General features: G+C 39.2%; 1 protein-coding gene across 5 annotated transcripts in view; it reads left to right on the top strand.

The window, feature by feature from the left end:
* Nucleotides 1-19,570, top strand: part of Arhgap6 (Rho GTPase activating protein 6) — a 484,877-nt gene that overhangs the window by 463,604 nt on the left and 1,703 nt on the right. For all 5 annotated transcript variants that reach the window (XM_031371330.1, XM_031371345.1, XM_031371361.1 and 2 more), the window contains 2 exons: nt 7,254-7,351; nt 18,219-18,493. In XM_031371330.1, coding sequence (XP_031227190.1) covers nt 7,254-7,351; nt 18,219-18,493 — 373 coding nt within the window. The remainder of the gene's footprint in view (nt 1-7,253; nt 7,352-18,218; nt 18,494-19,570) is intronic.

The raw sequence follows: 19,570 nt of genomic DNA on the forward strand, positions 1-19,570 counted from the left end.
ACTTTGATTCAGAATCTTGAATAAGGAGGCTTATTGTTGGCAAAGAAAAAGTGTGGAGCCAGGAGATCTTTAACAATCTCTACCACTCTAAGCTAGTCATAGCATTTTCCCACTTCATGTTTAAGCCAGCATGTCCAGTAGCCAGTCTGAGTTCCTGCTGAGTCTTTGCTCACCTGTGCTTGTCTGCAAAGATACAACATTTTTTCTATTGACATCATATCCAGGTAGAGAGAACAAATCATTATTCCTGAGCTGTTTCTACTGCCTTTCACCTGTTGCCATGGAGATAATTTTTCTTCCTTCCTTCCTTCCTTCCATCCTTCCTTCCTTCCTTCCTTCCTTCCTTCCTTCCTTTCTTCCTTCCTTCCTTGCTTGCATGCTTACTTGCAGCATTCTTGAACAAACTCTTTGGATCTTTCACTGTGTTTGTTCACTAAGGTTCTTCAATTAATCAAAAAATTCTAGAAACATTCTAGAAATATTCATTGAAGTCAGAATGTTATATATCATACCTTTAATGCCAACATTCAGGAGACCAATTCAGAAGGATTCCTATGAATTTGAACACACCCTGGGCAATATGGTGAGTTCCAAGCCTGACATACATACAGCCTGAGAACCTGTTTTAAAAAACAAAAGCAAAAAAATAATTACCGAATTTAATTCCTCCTGAACCTGCACCTACATGCAGATGCTCCTAAAATAATGAACCACTTGTCACAGCGGAGTCACACAAAAGGTTTCACATTGATTTTGACCTTATTTGAGCTTTTGCAATCCTTAACAGCCAAAGTGAGTCCTTTCAGCTTGTTAGCTAAAATGTACCAATCATGACTTCCAGTGGCATTTACTTTTGCAGGGAAGTGTTAAGAATTTGAAATGCCAAAGCATTCTTCTTGGTCAAGTGCAAAGGGCTGGATTGCTGTGGAACACCCCGTGGCATATATGGTAGGGTTGGGTCCTGGGAACTGCTGTTCAGGGAGCACCTAATGGTTTGTTATGGAGAAAACTTTTTCCCTCTTGGTAGTTTATGGAATAAACTACCTCATAGCAGTTAGACTCTAGGCAATCATACAAGGTTTCATTTTTAATTTGATAGGGTAGATTTTAATTGTGACAGTTTTATTCCTTCATATGTGCAGTGTTTACATTTTTTTCTCTGAAGTGAGGGAGTACAAAGTTCTTTTGATTTTTGGAATAACATTATGCTTTGAAAGAACACATTAAAATCTAAGGAGTTGAGTCTCCAGATAAACACAGCCATAAATGGTACCCCTAGAAAATGGCTAAAATTACCAAATCCTTGACTAAAATCCAATTAACATTTCAATGGCAAACAATGAATTCAGTAAGGGATCATTTTGAACTAGTTGGGTTTTTGTTTTTGTTTTTGTTGTTGTTTTCATTTCAACATATAGAGTTGTTTGATAAAGAAAAATATTTTTTTCTCATGTATCCCTTTTCAATACAAAAGAAAGCCTTTTCCAGAAGCTTGGTACCTTGGGGAGGTTAATCAGGATTACACATATGATTTTGCCCTACTATTAAGCAAGAGTAACTAACAAAGCCTATCACACCTGAGACTATCCTTCCTTTCAGGAGATATGCCTTCTCAGGATATCCCAGTAAGAAGTAATGAGGTCTGGCATGGATAATTTTTGTCAACTTGACACACATTATGGTCTTTTGGAAAGAAGAAATCTCTTTGAGGAAAACATCCCCACCAGATTAGCCTACAGCATGGCCTGTGGGGCATTTTCTTGACTAATAATTGATGTGGGAGGGCCCAGTCCAACTGGGAAAATGCTACTTCTGGGCAGCTGGGCCTGAGTTTTATATGCAGTCAGGCTAGGAAGACAATGAGCAGCACTCCTCCATGGCTCCTGCTTTCGTTCCTGCCACTAAGTGCCATCTGTAAATTCCTGCCCTAATTTTCTTCGGTGATGCTGTGACCTAAGAGGTGTATGCCAAAATAACCTTTTTCCTCCTAAAGTTGAATTTGGTCATAGTGTTTTATCACAGCAATGGATATATTTCTCATGAAGCTTTTTCACTACTAGGCCTCCTTTCAATAAATATGGTGTTTTCAGATGTGTTAACCTTTGTGATAACTTGCTCTAAAGGAAAATAGGACTAGCTTGCAGATGCAAGCAAAGGAAGGCACTTGACATGTCCCAGTTTGCCTTAATTATAAGCAGCACAACCAGAACCAGGGATCAAGGGCTGTGGAGTCAGATATTTCTTAGACAGCAACTCTACCCCTGTGATACTGGGCAGAAGTGACCAGCTTGTATAAACATTCACTTACTATCAATTTAGGGACTTAATAGATAAACAAAAGCCCAGTTAAAAAACTCAGCTAGGAAACACTTGTGCATACCTTTCCAAAAGTGAGGCAGCTAGGTATCACATTGTTCTGTGAAGCTGCTGTTGCTTGCTAGTTTATTTACTTGGGTTTTGCTTCCCTATGGAGTCCCTAAATTAGTGGCAAATTAATGTTTATCCAATGCAATTGAGCCTGTAGTTTAATTATATTTTTATTAAGTGATAGTAGACAAAAAGTACAAATACAGAAAATGAGGAGTCACTGGAAAAGAATAGCAGTTGCAGCTTATGATGTGAGCATTTGAAAATCCATTCAAGACACCAATTCCATCTCCCTACCTTTGTTTCCCACTGTATCCATTTTTTTTCCACCATTCATCTCAAGGAAAAAATGTTTCTTTTCTTATGAGTTCTAGAAGGTTCTTTAAATTACTCTGTAACAAAAAGAAATGGGATTTAAAGGAGATAATATTTAATAAATTCTATGTACTCAAGTTAGTTTTGGAGACTACATAAGAAAATACTGTCAACTCTGTAAGTTGTAGAGCCACATCCCTAACGATATCATTGTATGTATATGTAAATCCTTTCTCCAAGCTAAAATACCATCTTGGGATATTCAGAGAGAAACTATATATAGATTTATAGCCCTGTCCCATTTTATGTGCATTTCTTACCAAGGAAAAGTCACGTCTACTACATAAAATAATACCAAGAATTATAATCTCTTGGTAGTCAAGCCTAGCTGAATGAGTAAAACCTCAAAAATGCAGGATAATTCAACCAAGTGTACTGCATGTTATCTCTTAAATAACGACACTTCCTGTAACATGTTATAATAGTGCAGGTTATTCTGATTCTCCACACTGATAATTTGTCATTAGACAAAACATACAGTCTCAGGGACTCGAGACTACAGTCCTTGTATCACTCCAAAGGACATGCATGCACTTTTGTTTATTTTTCAGTGGGAACAGATTGGTACTTGGAACAAAATTATGTATTACATATCTAAGCATAACAAATTTTAAATTGAATTAACTATGAATCTGCAAGCATTTTCCTAATTTGCCCCTAGATGTATTTATAAAAATTAGTTCAAGATATACATTTTTAGCTTATATTATTTTTGCTTTGCTCATCTTTTTCCCAGTGCTGGGAATCAAACTTAGGGTCTTACCCATGCGAAGTAACCACTCTTCCACTGAGCAGCCCCACCCCTGGCCCCATTGACTTGGAGTTTTAATATGTAGCCCACATGTGGCCTCACACTTATGCCCTCTCCATCAGCTTTACAAATAGATGCCACAGTGCCCAGATGCTATCCATTTAAAAAAAAAAAATCTCTCTTGTGGCCAACAGGATGGCTCAGTTAGTAAAGTTGTTTATAACACAAATCTGATTACCACATAGTGGAAGGAGACAACCAGCTCCCACAACTTGTCCTCTGACCTACACATGCACATTCACATCAAATACATGAATATAAAAATATAAATAGCTCTAGCCTCTTGCTCTCTTGCCTCTCCCTTCTGGAACCCCCTCTCCCCATCCCCTTCCCCCTCTCTCCACGTGGCCATGGCCGGCCTCTACTTCTCTACTCTCTCCCTCTCTCTGCTTTTCTCTGCCTTGACTTCCTTCTTAACTCCCCTCCCCATGCCCTGAATAAACTCTATTCTATACTAACAAAAAAGATATAAGTAAAAATATTCCTCATTTCACCCTTATGTATTACTTTTTAAATGGACATAAATGATCTATATTCATTAACTGGAACATGCACTTAAAATGATAGGTTTTTAGCTGCTTAATTTATCTAATATAGTAAGAGAATGCAATCTATCATGTTTGTAAAATATCCACACTTTTCCTTCTCATTCCCTTTAATTGTCAGATCATTGTTTTTATCATAGAGCTTTAAATACCATCTGTACATGTCTTCTATATTTCTGTGCTCAGACAGGACCTGTAAACTGAACTCCAAGTCCTCATTTCTGGCTGCCTACTAGATACTTCCACTTGGATGTCTCACAGACCTATCAACATTATCATATCAAAGCCAAACTCCTGACCTTCACCCAATCTTTTCCTCCCTTAGCATCTCAAATTCAATCAATAGCTTCTCCATCTTGCTATCCAAGCTACAAAACTTGAAACCATCTTTTCTGTCTCTCATTATCAGCCTCTCCTTCCATTAAATTAATTTAAATTGTCACCATTGTTATCATCATGTTTAAGATCTTAATATTTCTCATCATCTTGCCGTCCTGGTCCAGCACCAGTATCACTGATTGGAACTCATCAGTTGTCCTTGTTAATTTTTCTTGCTTCAACCCTGGCTTTCCATCCAATCTATTTTCCACTGAGAAGCCAGACTGATAACAATTTTATTAGTCATCACATCAAGATCTCTAGTAGCTCCCCACTCACTTTGAACAAAAGCAGACGCTGAATCATGATCAAAAGGACTCTGCAACATCTGGCCCTGGCTACCTGCTTCCCCCTTACCACCCACTTCTTCCTCACTCTTACAGTCTTGCTAGAGCCTCACTGTTCCAGACTCAGGACTTTTGACATTAATTTCTTCCTTCTGCCTGGTGTAATATTCTCCAACTTTACTTTTTTTCCCCTAAAATGTCATTTTTCCATGACATGATCATCCCATTTAATATTACATCTCTTTCAGCATTTCTTGTCACTCTTGTTTGCTGTTCTCTACAGGACTCGTTATGTTACCCTTGTATATTTGTTCAATGCCCATTTCCATAGATTTGTTGCCAGATCCATAAAGACAGTTATTCTTGTCTGTTTGGTTTGTAGCTGAATCCTTAAAATTGCTTTCCTGGTATTTACTCTGTAAGCATTGACCAAATATTGATGCAATGAATGAAAAGAATGGATATGGAAGAGAACCAGAGAGAGAACCATAGTGGTTCTGAACTAGAGGATATTTGAACCATTGTTAGAGGAGAAGATAGGAACTACCTACTTAGGAGAGAAAGCCATATGTAGTTTCAGCATCATGTAGTTTCAGCTGTAGGGATAAAGAGTTTTTAGTGAATATCTTCAAACCGTGTAAAGAACTTTGATGTATATTTTAAGGTAATTGGGTTCAATTTAGCAAGCAATCACATGAAAGGCCCAACAAATGTACATATGTTCCTTTTCCTCTAGATACACAAACTACTTTATTTGGTGGTTCAGATGACCAGAGAGTTGAAAGTTGAATGTGACATCAGGCATAGCTTCACCCAGAATACAAATAATATCAAGATCTAGCCACTGCACCCCCCACCACCATTATTTGTTGTAATGTCAGCTATATGAAGCTGGAGGCTCTGTCTCTTGTCTCTTGGTTTTTGTTTTGCCTCTAGTAGAGCCACATTCCTATTTTCCAAGCAGATATGCAGCTCTGGGAATGGAATAGTTGGTCAACTTAAATGAAGGTACACTTCACCCTTGAGCCAAGGGTTTTGGAGAGTAGCTGGTTTTCTGGGGAGGACTAGGATATAACTTTTCTAAGAAGAGGGGAATGGAGGGTGCTAATGGCTAACAGATGAACACTACAAAGGGGTAATGAAGGCTTGAACTTTAGACACTGCAGTTGGAATGGAAGGGGAGGGAAGAAGTAACAAACACAGGAAGTCAAGCTGACCTCCTGGCTATGTCTGGGAGTAGACAAGACATAGGCTTGGACTCACCTTGGAGATTTTGAGCTATGTGGCTAGATTTTGGCAATTTCATTCATCAGGATTCAGGATGAAGTAGGAGGACCTGATTTATGAGAGAAGAAAGGCGTTCTCTTCCTTTCTCATCTCTGTTTTTGTTAATAAGATTGTTTCCAGCTTCTCTAAACTCAAGAACAATTGAGAAGTGCAAGAGGCACAAGGCAAATTCTTCCTCCAACCACTTATTCTCAGAAGACTTGTCCCTGTGGTTTTGAAAACTTTTCTCTCGGCGTTTACATGTGAGAAGTGTATTTTGTCCCAGTAGTCTGAGTTGCTTCTGCTTGACCTAGCAGGGTCTATGGAGTAGAAAACTGCAAGTCAGAGCTGGATTCAATCTTGTCCCATAGAACATTTCCACATGACTGACTTAAGACTGTCTTTGAATGCACTGTGGATTAGACTGGGAGAAGTGTGGTACTCGTGTATAATTTCCTGTTGGTGCTCATGAAATAGTGATGTAAAAAAAAAAATTTTCAGTATGGGTTAGGAACAAGAAAAGAGGAAGGGCAGACGTTGAATCATCATAGCTTGTACAGAGAGGATGCCAGCATTGGTTTTGGTGTTTTGGGGTGTTTATCATGTACCATGTATTGTTGCAAACTGTCAATACAAAATGAGTCATTTATATTAGCAACTATTTGGGTTATGACTGTTATTCCCATTTTATAGATGGGTTAACTGAGACAAACAGGTCCTTGTTAATGTATAATGATGAAAGTCCTACAAGTAAGATGCTAGACCTAGAATTTAAGGACTGTGGCTCAAGGGCATGAAAACTTAATCAGCTGACTACATGTTACAGAACATCTCAAGACAATCATAATTTATGCCCATTCTCTCAGCATAATTAAACACATGAACTCTAGAAAGTGTCCTCAGATATAAATTATGAACACCATTTCTCTTACCTATGATGGTTTGCTTACTCAAAGCCAGGAAAATCTAGTCTGTGCAGCACAAGCATCCAAATGACTAGACAAGATTTCCAGGCATTTGTCATTTTGGATGGAGTGTGATAACAAGATAATATTCTAGTTTGTCCTGAGAATTAAACATGTTGCGTGAGTTGGTTTAAACCAGTAAGTCAATCTGCTTTCTTAAGGATGTGAAGCCTTGGTGTGTGCTGACATAAAGTTACTGAGGCCATGTTTTACATCTTTGGCAGGTTTTTACTTATGTGTCAATATTTGGCTCTTCCAGGTTTCCCCTGATCTCCAGAATGAAGTGCTGATCAGCCTTCTGGAGACAGATCCAGATGTTGTGGACTACTTGCTCAGGAGAAAGGATTCCCAATCCTCGTGAGTATGCACATTTTCCTACTAGAGCCACATTGGGGATTTTAATTTTTCATTTCATATCTAAAGAATTTGAAAGGTACCCATATTTTTGCGCAGAGTGACACAAGTAGGATTTTGACAATGTTGTTTTTTTTGTTTTTTTGTTTTGTTTTTTTTTTTTGTTTTTGCCAGTCTGATCAAATACCTAAGCAGAAATTATTTTAGTCTTTTCGACTTACCAAATTCCAAGCTACTTTCCCAGATATTTCTTGTTTGTTTTCAACTTTCTCTAGCACCTTTGGAAACTTCTGATTGTGTTCACAGTGGGGAAAAAAGGTGCTGAAATACTGGCAAGAAGCTCAAAGGGAGATAATGTGTATAAATGATTCTAGGAGGCATGTCCAACTTGTGTCCTCTGGCTGTGTGTGCCTTGGTATAGCTAAGAATTCAGCCTAATAGGAAACTGTAAACTTATGTCTTTGTAACTCTTTGTCAGTGATAATGTTGTGTTACAATGTCAAAAATGTGGGCATGCCTGTTAAGAGCCTTGATAGTTGATTAATACCCTTTTGGCTTTCTTGGGGTTGGGGTGTTCCGTATGCAACTTTACAGGTGGGAGCAATCCATTTCCAAACCACAAGAGCAACCTTTGCTGAGACCTAAGTGCCCCTTTGCAATGAGAAGTATGTACTTTTCTAGCTCTGTCATTATGTATAGCTTGTATTGACTTCATGAAAATGCACAGTATCCAAGTTTGCAATAAGAAAAATGAAAGGTATGCTATAAGTTATGGCTTACCACCATGTTGTCTTGATAGAAGCACAGAAATGGGTTCCTTGTTCAGATTTTATGTTCAATCCCAGCAGCTGCTCCAGAGGCAGAGTGTTTTGGAGGTGCTAAACATTTGGAAAAGCCCAGATACAGGTACACCAACCAGGAGCACCGTCACCACACAAATACACAGCCTTAAATTTGGGACAGGAAGAGTTGATTATGTTCTCTCTTGAGAGTATCACTGTGCTATGCTTTTAATCCATAAGTCTAGGACCCATTTGCCCATGATCTATTGACTTCAAAAGTGGCATTAATCCTAGAATCAATGACATACCTTAGCCTGATAAGAAAAAATTCATATCATTTTTTTATTTTTCAGGCATAGATTTGTTTTAAAGATAGGGTTTATTTGGATGTAACTTAGAAATGAGACATTTTCAGCAATTTCTCAAGAGTAATTGTCAAATTTGATTACTTTTCATTTCAACTTATTTCAGGTGATAATAAAATGATACTATTTAGAGAGATTTAATGAAAGAAAATTCTACGTTGTTTAATCGCCTTCTTCCCAGGCCAATATATTAATAGCTCAGCTAAATTCAGCTAACCTCCCATTCCAGCAGTGCCGGGAAGGGCTTGTAATCAGATCACCCTTTCAAATTCACTGTAAGAAAAATCAATTTCTGTGCCAATCAATATCAAGGAAATTTCTGGTTCAAGTAAAATGTTCTGCTTGGATTCAAGTTCCAAGAAGCACAAGTAAATACAAATCTATAAAAAGTACACATGGTCCTGCATTTCAGGGTCTTGTCATATCAGAGAATTGGAGCTGCACTTATTTTTTCCCAGATTTCTAACTCCCATCAAGGTGTAAATTCTCATTTCTCCCTAACAAACCATATGCTGCCAGCATTTTAATAATCTCACTTGTTTCTCTACCGTGGGCAAGGAAACAAAACCAGTGATGTTTCTATTTGTAACTCCCTAGTTAATCTTCATTTGTAACATTTTGTTCCTATATGGTAGGACATCTAAAAAGCATTAACCTGAAAAAAAAAAGGACTGTTGACTGTCCAAATTTCTTTTGTGTGGCTGTATTCATAGGTACATTTGATTTTTGAAAGAACCATTAACATGAATGCAATGTGGTTTTCACGAATGCTTTTGGCATATAAATGCCAAGGTAAGAACAATCTTTCCCTCTCTGCTCTTAGGAAGGACTAAGTGCACATATTAAGCCCACACCAAGCTCTGTAATTGTTCTGTCCTCTTTTGTTCCCAGTCCGTGTATGAGTGACTCTTTAGGGAGAAGAGGAGGAAGATTTTTTTTGTTTTGTTTTTCTTTTGGTTTGTTTTCCTCTCAGCACAGGCAAAGAACAGTCCCGAGGGCCATTACTAATGCAATGAAGTAAAATATAGATATTTGTGCAAATAATATTTGATTTTAGTGGCCTTCTGAGGCTTGAGCAGTTGGTGGTCACTTTAGGCCATAAACATATGCTTCTCAAACTCCCCATATATATGAAGCACTTCAAACCTTTGGAAGGTGCTTCTCTTTTGAGAGAATTGTGATTCTGCATTTTCAACAAGGTCTCCTGTGATATTGTTGCTACTCGCCCATGATTTACATCTGGAGTATAGGAAGCTCAAAATGCCAAGTCATTTTTTTGACTTTATGTACATTCAGACCTGATGGGAGAGGTATATTATTCAGTATGTAACAGAATTCCAGATGACCAGTACTTAGACATAGTCTCAGACTTACCTGCTCATTCCAAACACCTGGAGATGGTAAAGAACAGCTCCATGGTGTTTGCTAATTTGTTCTGGGTTGCAATCCAGGTATTGATATTTTCAAAGCTCTCCACATGATTCTAATAAGCAGCCCAAACTCCAAAGAACTGACTGAGATCTACAACTTGGATTTTCTATATTTAAAATCCTATGGAGACTTGGGTGATATGAGTTTTGACCTTCATCATGTGTCCTTAGGTTTATAAAGGAGTAGCACAAAATTCTGGCTTAGAAATCCACTTGGGGTTTGTAGGCTCATAATGGCTTCTGGGGAAAGGAAGAACATGCAGTATGCTTGGAACTTCAGGAAAGATGTGACTGGGTCTGGGTGTTCAGATCGCTAATCTTGGACTTCATCAAAACAGCAAAGTTGCCATCTGTCTGGAAAGACAATAATGAATGTAGGCATATGTGTTCTAAAATACCAGGCTGGGGTAGTTGGGGTGACATTAAAATCAGAAAGTAGTGATAAAGGAATACAGAGACAAAATATCACTATAATTATGGAATTATTTTGATTATAAATTACAGTACCCCAAACTGACAGATGGTGCTGTCTACAGTGGCACTCATGTCAATTAACCACCAATGAGCTATGTCTGTGTAATTTATGAAACTGCTTGCAAGTTTCAAGTTGCGATTGAGATCTCCTTATATCCAAAATCAACTCTTTTGCTATTAGTTTTGTGCTATAAGGTATGTTCATTGATGACTCTGACTCCATTTTCTCATCTGTTAACTGAGATTAAAGTTACTATTGGGTTACTCTGAACTTCACCATATGGTTCATTTACAACTATTTGCTTGTATAAGAGGCAATATCTATGAGTAATATCTCATAGATATCTCATAGATATTACTACAATATCTATGAGAAATAGTATTGTAATATCTATGAGATAACAGATGACCACAAAATATGGCCCATGAAAAAGAGTTTTCTCATTGGTTTTAAAAGCATAGCTCCTTATCCACTGGAGACTTTTGACTTTCTTTCCCTGAAAGCCCCCATTCCCCAGTTCACATGCATAAGTAAAGCTTGAGATTCCTGAATGGCCAAGTGGAAATGCCCCAAGATTTAATTTGGGGGAGGAGGCAAAGAGTGTAAAGCACAGAATGAATTATTATTATTATTATTATCATCATTACTATTATTATTTCTGTTTTGAAAGCACAAATATTTTGTGACATTTGGTAACCTGGTGATTTGAGTTTTCTCCTTTTGTGTACAACATCAGAATTGTTTGAGAGCAAAGAGAATTTATTGTCTTTTCTTGTGCTCATGCACCTCAGTGTTTAGCTTCAACCAAACTGGCATGCCAAAGGGAGACTGGAAGAGATTTTTAGTACCAAAGTTGCTAGGCTTCGCACTTTTTAACAACTTATCTGGTGTACTTGCTAGAATTATGTGATCTTTTCTTCAGAAGTCCCTAAAACAGACTCCCCTGTCTTTGATTCAGAATGTATGTTAGAATATAGGGGAGAATGATGGAATGTTCATCTAAGAGGGCCATGCAGGTTGAATGAAGACTTCTAATGCTAAAAATGTGTTATAGCAGGGTCAGGACTAGGGTGAGGCAAAGGAAATGTGTATCTGGGCACAAAATTTAAGGAAATAACTCAGTTACAAACACACCTTTGTAATACAATATTTTACAAAATCAAATTGGATTCTCATTAGACAATGAGAAGCAAAGGAGAAAACATTTTTTAAATACCAATGCTTTATGCAGCCACCCACGATGCCAAGCTGATAGTAAAATGTGTGGGGCTGTCCTAAAAGGAGGCAACCCGCCAATCACATTGTCAAAACCTCCCCTTTGTCACTTTTTAAATTCAATTACTAAGTGTGACAGTTTCTGTTGACCAAGTGACATTTTGAAATGATTTTTAGTTCATTTAACCTGAGATTAGATAATGATAACACTGTTGTGTATAAATGATGCACTGGAGCTTACTTCAGTGTTAAAGGTTCCAATATACCTATTTTTCATTTTTTAAGCAAATTTTGCTTTTGTAGTGTCATAGGGAGAGAAATGACCTTTACATAAAATTATTTATATTGAAGTCCACAGTTTTCTTTTTTCACTAAGGTGTTTCAGACACCTGGAACTCTGCACAAGGAATGCTTGGTATAACTGAACATGATCTACGGCTGGGGAGATGGAACCCTGTGGAACTCTGGATTATCTATGGCATGGGATCTAATTCTAATAACAGTTCTTGTAATTTTCAAATGTGGGCTTCAGAAAACCTAAGGAGCCAGTCATCAAATTTAAGCATTATGGAGTTGGGAGCAAGAGGATCAGGAGTATTGAGGTCAGCCCTGCCTACATAGTTAAGTTTGAGGCCACCATAGATTGCATGAGATCTTGTCTCAAAACCATAAACAAACAAAAACACAGTAAAGAAAAATTTCCTTTTGTCTATCAATTCTCATAGTTGCCCCAGAAATATAATAGAAATTCAACCAAACTAGACAGAGCATCCATTCCTGCCCACAAGTGGAAACAAATTTAACTGTATTTTGGGAGAAAGTAGACACAAATGAACCAAACCTATAGTATCTATCTTTAAGTTTCAATGTAATTAAATTTGTTAGTGGCCTTCACAAAGTCTTTATTGAAATTATAAAAGAAAAAAATAGGAACACCTGTGACTAGTGCATCAAGATTATGGATGAAGACCTCTATTCATTCCAAAAAGCAAGTTAGGAACTGTAAGATCTTTGTTCTTTATAGATAGAATCCACCCCTATTATAAATCAACTTTCTGTACTATGAGTGACAGGTTTCTTGTAGTTTAGTGGTATTTTTGTTCAGCTTTATCAAAGTCATACCATTGGGATCATTCATTCTAATCTATCAATGCTCACAATTAAAGGTGTCTTTTACCACTTGGTGGACTGTTATATAATAGGTTGTCATTTCTGCCTACATCTTGTACTGGTTTTACCATCTGGGGCAGAGGTGAGGTTCACATCAGCACCTCTTCAGAGAGGTGTTTTATCCCTCAGGATTCTACCTAAGGTAATCTTTGTAGTCCTGTTCATGATTAATATGGGGATCTCCATAATTCCAGGGCTGCTGTGGCAATGGATCACTTCCTGGTGCAATTAATAGTGCACAAGATAATTACAAATTTTGCATTCCAGCAGACTGGTGAAGTTTATCAATTGAGTGATTGAGCCAAGGACAAAGACAACACACCTTTGAAACTTTTCTTTCTCAGCTAGATAGCTCAGCAATGGGCTGGGCCAGTAACACTAAGAGTTGAATTGGAGTTCTTCATTTATTCACAGAACCAGTTCTGTATTTCCGGCCGCAGTGCAGGCTTGCTCGCAGTACCCTGCCAGCGACTTTACACCCTGACCTGGAGAGACAAGCTAAGGGTGAGAATGTTGATTCACTCTCCATGCCCATCTCATGTTTGGTTAGCTAGGACTGGCCATGCATGCTGGGGACGGTCCTGGGGTTTAAGAATCTTACAAGTTACCCTCCCTGCTCAGAGACAAACCCATGTTGTCTGGCAGCCCATCTACTCAATAATCTTACCCTCAGTCCACTGGACACTGAATATGAAAAGTGAAAGAGCAAGACACATTTAGACTCAAAACCACATGACTTAGCAACTTCACCAGCCAACATTCTGCTAAAGATCCAAAGACATAGAAAGATCACCCCAAGAATGCCTCAGCTACTGCTACCCTCATCAAAGCCAGTCACGTCTATAAGCAAGCACTCAAATATCTTAATGCTCACTTAGAACAGTCTTCTTAATTGTGGAGATCCTATATGCAAATCAGAAAGAACACTTGTGAGGCTTACTTCAGAGATTCTGAAGAGGAGAATATCTGTCACCATCTGGGAATTCTTTTGACATGGGTTCATAAGCAAATTTGGCTATACTTCTCTTACCTCTGCTGAGAAAACAAACTGAACAAGATGTTTTAAACATTTTAAGTGGTCATTAACTGTAAGCTAAAAGTTCAGCTTTTTAGTATTAATTTACCACACCAAGTACATGTGCTTAATAAATTTTACACCTGGAATACTACCTGGAATACTAGACAAATAAGGTATTTTAACCAACTATCTGTTTTACTTGGCCATTTCTAATCTTAGGTCAGGAGCAAAAACATTCCAGACTAGCTTAGTGCAAGTCCTACCATAGAATGAACTTGAATAGCTGTCAGTCTTATTACAGTCCAAAGAAGCATGCCACATATTTTTCAAGCTGCTTCCAATGTATACCTATATTGTACTCATTTCCGTAGCTGGAATATAGCAATGGGGGAAACCAAAAAGGGAAAGTATCATCTGTTATTGGAGGGAATTGTCTGTGTCCCTGGCTATGATATTAGCTACCTGGAGCCTCAATTGTAAAACAATTTGTGTGCTTCTATATCTAAAATTTATCTTCAACCACTTCCCTGAATTCCTACTTCCTCACAACCAGACTTCATTCCATTTTCTGACTCCTGTATATGGAGGCTAGAGGAGGATTAAGTGTTGGAAAGGAGGTAATATCTCCTTTCTCTAGTTGAGGCCCATCTATACCAAGGTTACAATCATTAATTTCACTTCCAGTTGAGTCAACACTACAGCTTGATCTTCATTGATACCCTCTTGGCTCTTAGCAGATCTTTAGCCCACTCTCACATATATGGATTGGGACGGGAAGGAAGGTTTTATTATAAGAGACCCTTAAACTCCTTCATGTATCTGAATCTTCTATAAACACATTCTCCTGATCCTACCCCAAGGTTTCCATTTCAGTAGGCAAAGATGGCTTCCTAGGCAACAGCTTGGCACTCAAAAGGATCTACTTTTTGTTGTAGCAACATCTTGTTGCCACCTTGAAATCTTTCATGTTGTTTAGCACGGTATCTCACGTGCTTAGTTTGCAGCAGGCTCCATGACTGATTCAGCCAGTTCAAAATCCAAAGAGGAGCTTGCAAATGCATATTTCCAAATGATGGAAATGTAGCACTACTAGGGAGAGTAAGTTCTCTCAGCTGCTAAATGAACTTTGGCAAAGTCAACGTGAAGGAAAGAGGAAAGGGACAAGTGCCCTCTCTCCTTTTGATCTGGGAGACCCAATGAGAACATTGAGAATGGAAAAAAACTAGCAGAGTGATGGGAGTTCATGTTACAATTATTCTTGATTGCCCTTGTTTTGTTTCCTTTTCACCAAACCACTAAACATGACATTGCCTGTTCTGCATTTTCCCAACAACTAATGTAAGTACAATTCCCCTCTGTACACCAGCTCCATTAGAAGTGTCTGAAGCACCTTGAAAAAGTATGTGTAGTGGAGCAGTGTCATGGGAAGAAATGTGAGAGGGGGAAATAAGGAAAACAATGGGAAGAGTGGTAAGCTGAGTTTGGGGTGCAAAATATACAGACACCCCATAAGCACCTATGCAACAACTCACACAAGACTCCAAGCCCTCTGAGCCTTCTAGCCCTCATAGCAAAGAGCCGTGCATTATTTATTACTGAGCTCTTTGTAGCACTGGGTAAAAATCTACTCCTTCTATAGAAACCTTAAATGCTCCCAATATGAAGTCTTGAGAGAAAATTTCTTCCCTGAGGTTTCTCATTTATGCTCATCACTCCTGGCTGAATGTACATTTAGATCATTGCCCTGGATGTTTGCCTTCTACATTTCTGGTAAGAAGAAATGTGCAACACATAAGCTGAAATTATCATGGTGTCTGTAAACAACCTCCAACCCACCATTCCACCAATAAAAGGAGGCAAAATCCAAACTATATATTGTTTCAGGTGGGCTCATGACTTGAGCAATGACTTAGACTTTCCCATACAATAAGGCTATGGCTTCCGAACACTAGATATACAGCCACAGCTTAGTCTTATGGGGTAGAATGAAGACATTTTCATTAGTGACTAAAAGGAAAATGTCACCCAAGAAGGGGAATCTACTAAAATCAGCCCAATAATCTGATCTGTGGCCCTTCTGAATCTAATACAGTCACTTCTTGTAGTATTTATAATAAACCTTTCCCAAGAAGAGCCATGTCCCATGACAATAGGCACCTACCCATTTGTATGAATTTGTGTTTCCCTACTTGGAATTAAGAAGTTTTTTCCCATTTAATTAGTCATAGTGGTGAGTTTCCTCCCCACTTTTCAGCAGAAGCTGTTAGCTTATTCTTGATTTTATTTTCCTTCAAATTCACTGGCAGCCTACAAGTCTGGAAAATCATCCCTATGGCTGTCCTCTGGCTCCTGCCTATAAGATTGTGTGATATCAGTTCAAAGAGGAGGCAAGCAAAGATCTTAGCTATTCTATGTGGGTAGGAAATATCCTCAGCAAAAGAGCCAGAGTCCAGGTTGCCTCTGACAGGCATGGCACATCACAAATGCCAGGACATATTTCCCCTGGGTACTAATCCTTGCTGGAAACCTGAGATAAAGCTAGGGCCCCGATGATGAATTCACTTCCTTCATTTTGCATGTCAAAAACCATTTGGCTGGGAGAGGATTGCTCTGTGTATGTTTACCTTCTTTGAGACCACAAAGGATTTGTTTTGAAAACTGCAACAAATGGAAACCAAAGACCAGGAAAGAGAAGCAAATAGGGTAAGGGTGTGGGGAGGCAGAAGCACATTGTGAAACATTTAATCAATCTTTGATCATTTCCCTTGAAGATGTCAGGGCCACTGTTTTGAGGAAGGTAGAAAATAAAGATGGTTCCAGGTAAGACTTTGCCCAGTCCTGACATTTCTGGTATTCTCATTTTCCTGTTTCATTTACATTTTCGCTGTTATTTCTGTTGCTATGACAACTCATAAGTGGATGCTAATAGTATGTGAGATAATGCTATAGATTATACTGCAAAACTATTAACGCTTTGCAAATTCATGTTCATTGTATTTACATACACTCGGTTATGACAGTAATTTGTTTACCAGTTTAGCCACCTCTTCATAAATAGACATTTCCACCATTAGCAACATTGTCTTCATCATAGGAAGTATAAATTAATTTGCCAGGTGCACAGAGGGAAAATAAAAGTTTACCCTAAAGCCACAATGAACTGTGAGTCTGGATTATTGTTTTGGGGGGAGACTTGTATTTTTCTTTATTTAGTAATCATTTTATTTGTTTACATTTCAAATGTTATCTGCCTTCCCAGTCTTTCCTCCACATATCTCCCACCCCATTCCCCCTCCCCTTTGCCTCTAAAAGGGTGTTCCTCACCCATACACCTACTCCTACTTCAACCCTCTAGCATCCCCCTTCTCTGGGGCATCAAGCCTCCACAGGACCAAGTGCCTCCCCTCCCACTGATGCCAGATAAAGCAGTCCTCTGCTACATATATAGCTAGAGCCATGGACTGGCCAATGTCTAATTTTTGGTTGGTGGTTCAGTCCCTGGAAGCTCTGAGGGGTCTGGTTAGTTGATACTGTTGTTCTTCCTATGGAGTTACAATCTTCTTCAGTTCCTTCAGTCCTTCCCCTAACTTTCCCATTGGGGTCCCCAGGCTCAGTCCAATGGATGGCTGTGAGTATCTGTATGTCTTAGTCAGGTGCTGGCAGAGTCTCTCAGAGGACAGCCATACCAGGCTCCTGTCTGCAAGCACATCTTGACATCAGCAATAGTGTTGGGGTTTGCTGTTTGTGGATGGAATGGATCCCACGCACAGTGGGGCGGTTTCTGGATAGCCTTTTCTTCAGCCTTTGCTCCATTTTTATCCCTGCATTTCCTTTAACCCAGGATTGTCCCTGTCTGTAATATTTTTAACTCAGGAGACTGAGGAAGGTTATAAAATGTCATCTTTTCCTTTTTCTTGCTTAATAGTGACCCCTCCTCAAGGCTTTAACTCTTAAATTTAATCAGGCATAAGTCCATGAGGCATTCAAGCGATGCAAGGTGGTGACAGGGATCCATCTGTATTTATATCCTGTTTTTGTTAAACCTGTTAGGTTTTATTTCTCTTTGCCAGCGGCCAGGGTTGTGGAATACAGGCATGTGTGGGTTCATCTCCACCCTTCTAGTTGACCTTTGTTTTGTAACATTTGCGAGGATTTACTGCTCTCTGCTGGCTGAACACTGGCAACTACAGCAGAACTTGATTTTTCTCCTCTGTTGCATCCTTCACCAGCTGCTATGTCTTGTTACATTTGTTGTGTTTTTCTGCCATCTTGTGATCATTTTATGGAAAACATTTTCGCATTATTGATGGTCTTTTTATTTCAGCCTCCATGTCCATGTCTTCGAAATATTCCATTGGCGATTGTGTAACATCTGAATCTGATCATACTTACACGCCTTTATTATCTTATACCAGGAGCCCTGACATGCTTCCGACGGAAGTTTCCTTTTCCATGGGAGGGAGGCATTCATCTACAGACTCCAACAAAGCCTCCAGTGGTGACATCTCCCCTTATGACAACAACTCCCCAGTACTGTCTGAGCGCTCCCTGCTGGCTATGCAAGAGGACAGGGCCCGGGGGGGCTCGGAGAAGCTTTATAAAGTGCCAGAGCAGTATACATTGGTGGGCCACTTGCCATCGCCAAAGTCGAAGTCAAGAGAAAGTTCTCCTGGACCAAAGCTTGGAAAAGGTAACTGGAGCCTGGCTGTGACAGCCCAATTATTTAATCACCTACCTGTGGATGCAACATGGGTGGGCCATACTGGACCTTCTTCACCAGGCCCTTGTTTACTGTTTCTGCAATTCGAAGAACATTTACTGAGTATCTGCTAAGTACAAAAGATGGGAGAAAGGGATGACTTAGAAGGTCCCTTCAATCTTTGATTCTCAAATACCTATGAAGTGAGTGTATTCCCCAAAGAGTGAGTCATTCTCCCAAATGACCTTTTCTTTTCAGTATCCAGAGGTGCCTCTCTGTCCCTCCTAGTGGATTTGCATTGCCTTGTTGCTAGTCTAAGATGTCATTCAATTATTTGTTACTTTCATAAAGCAAAGGTGCTGAATCTACCATATAACAAGGCAATGTACCAAAACCAGACAATGTCAGCATCCAGGGACAAAAGCACCAGCCTGGGTGTCACAATGATGTTCTGCCAATTCCAGCTAGCAGGATGTCAAGGAATAACTGAATTCTACAGAGGCCCATGGACTCCTGATAGGATAACTAAGAATGGTATGAATGTCCCATGTATTGGCTCATCAGTGAATCTACAAGCAGTTATTATTGCAACACTTACCATGGAATATGCTCTGGCTAATCTGTGTCTGTACTCTTGTGGGCACTTCTGGTCTCTTCTTACTTTGAATGTATTAGTCTGCCTTATGATCTTCTGATACACTCTAAGGCAGTGGTTCTCTACCTGTTGGGAGAAGGGAGGAGAAAGAAACACACACAGGAACGAATCTGCTGGTGGCAGTAGGGCAGTGTCCCCGAAGGAAGTTCAGAATCCAACACTATTGTCTGTCTCTGTCCGTGTTCCTGTAGCTGGAGTCCATGTGGCCATTACCAACTGCTCCCTTATGCTAGTGTCCTACTACTGTTATCACTCACAATAAAATCAACACATATGTTAGCCCTCCTGTAGTTTGGGAAGTCAGAAATCATGTGAGTGCACAGAACTGCCTTCTGTTCTGGAGGATCTGGGGAACAATTCATTTCAGGGCCTTTCTAGCTTCTGCAGGCTTAGCTTCATGGCTGGTTTTTTTT

The sequence above is a fragment of the Mastomys coucha genome, chromosome X (genome assembly GCF_008632895.1).
Source record: "Mastomys coucha isolate ucsf_1 chromosome X, UCSF_Mcou_1, whole genome shotgun sequence".
Lineage (NCBI taxonomy): Eukaryota > Metazoa > Chordata > Mammalia > Rodentia > Muridae > Mastomys > Mastomys coucha.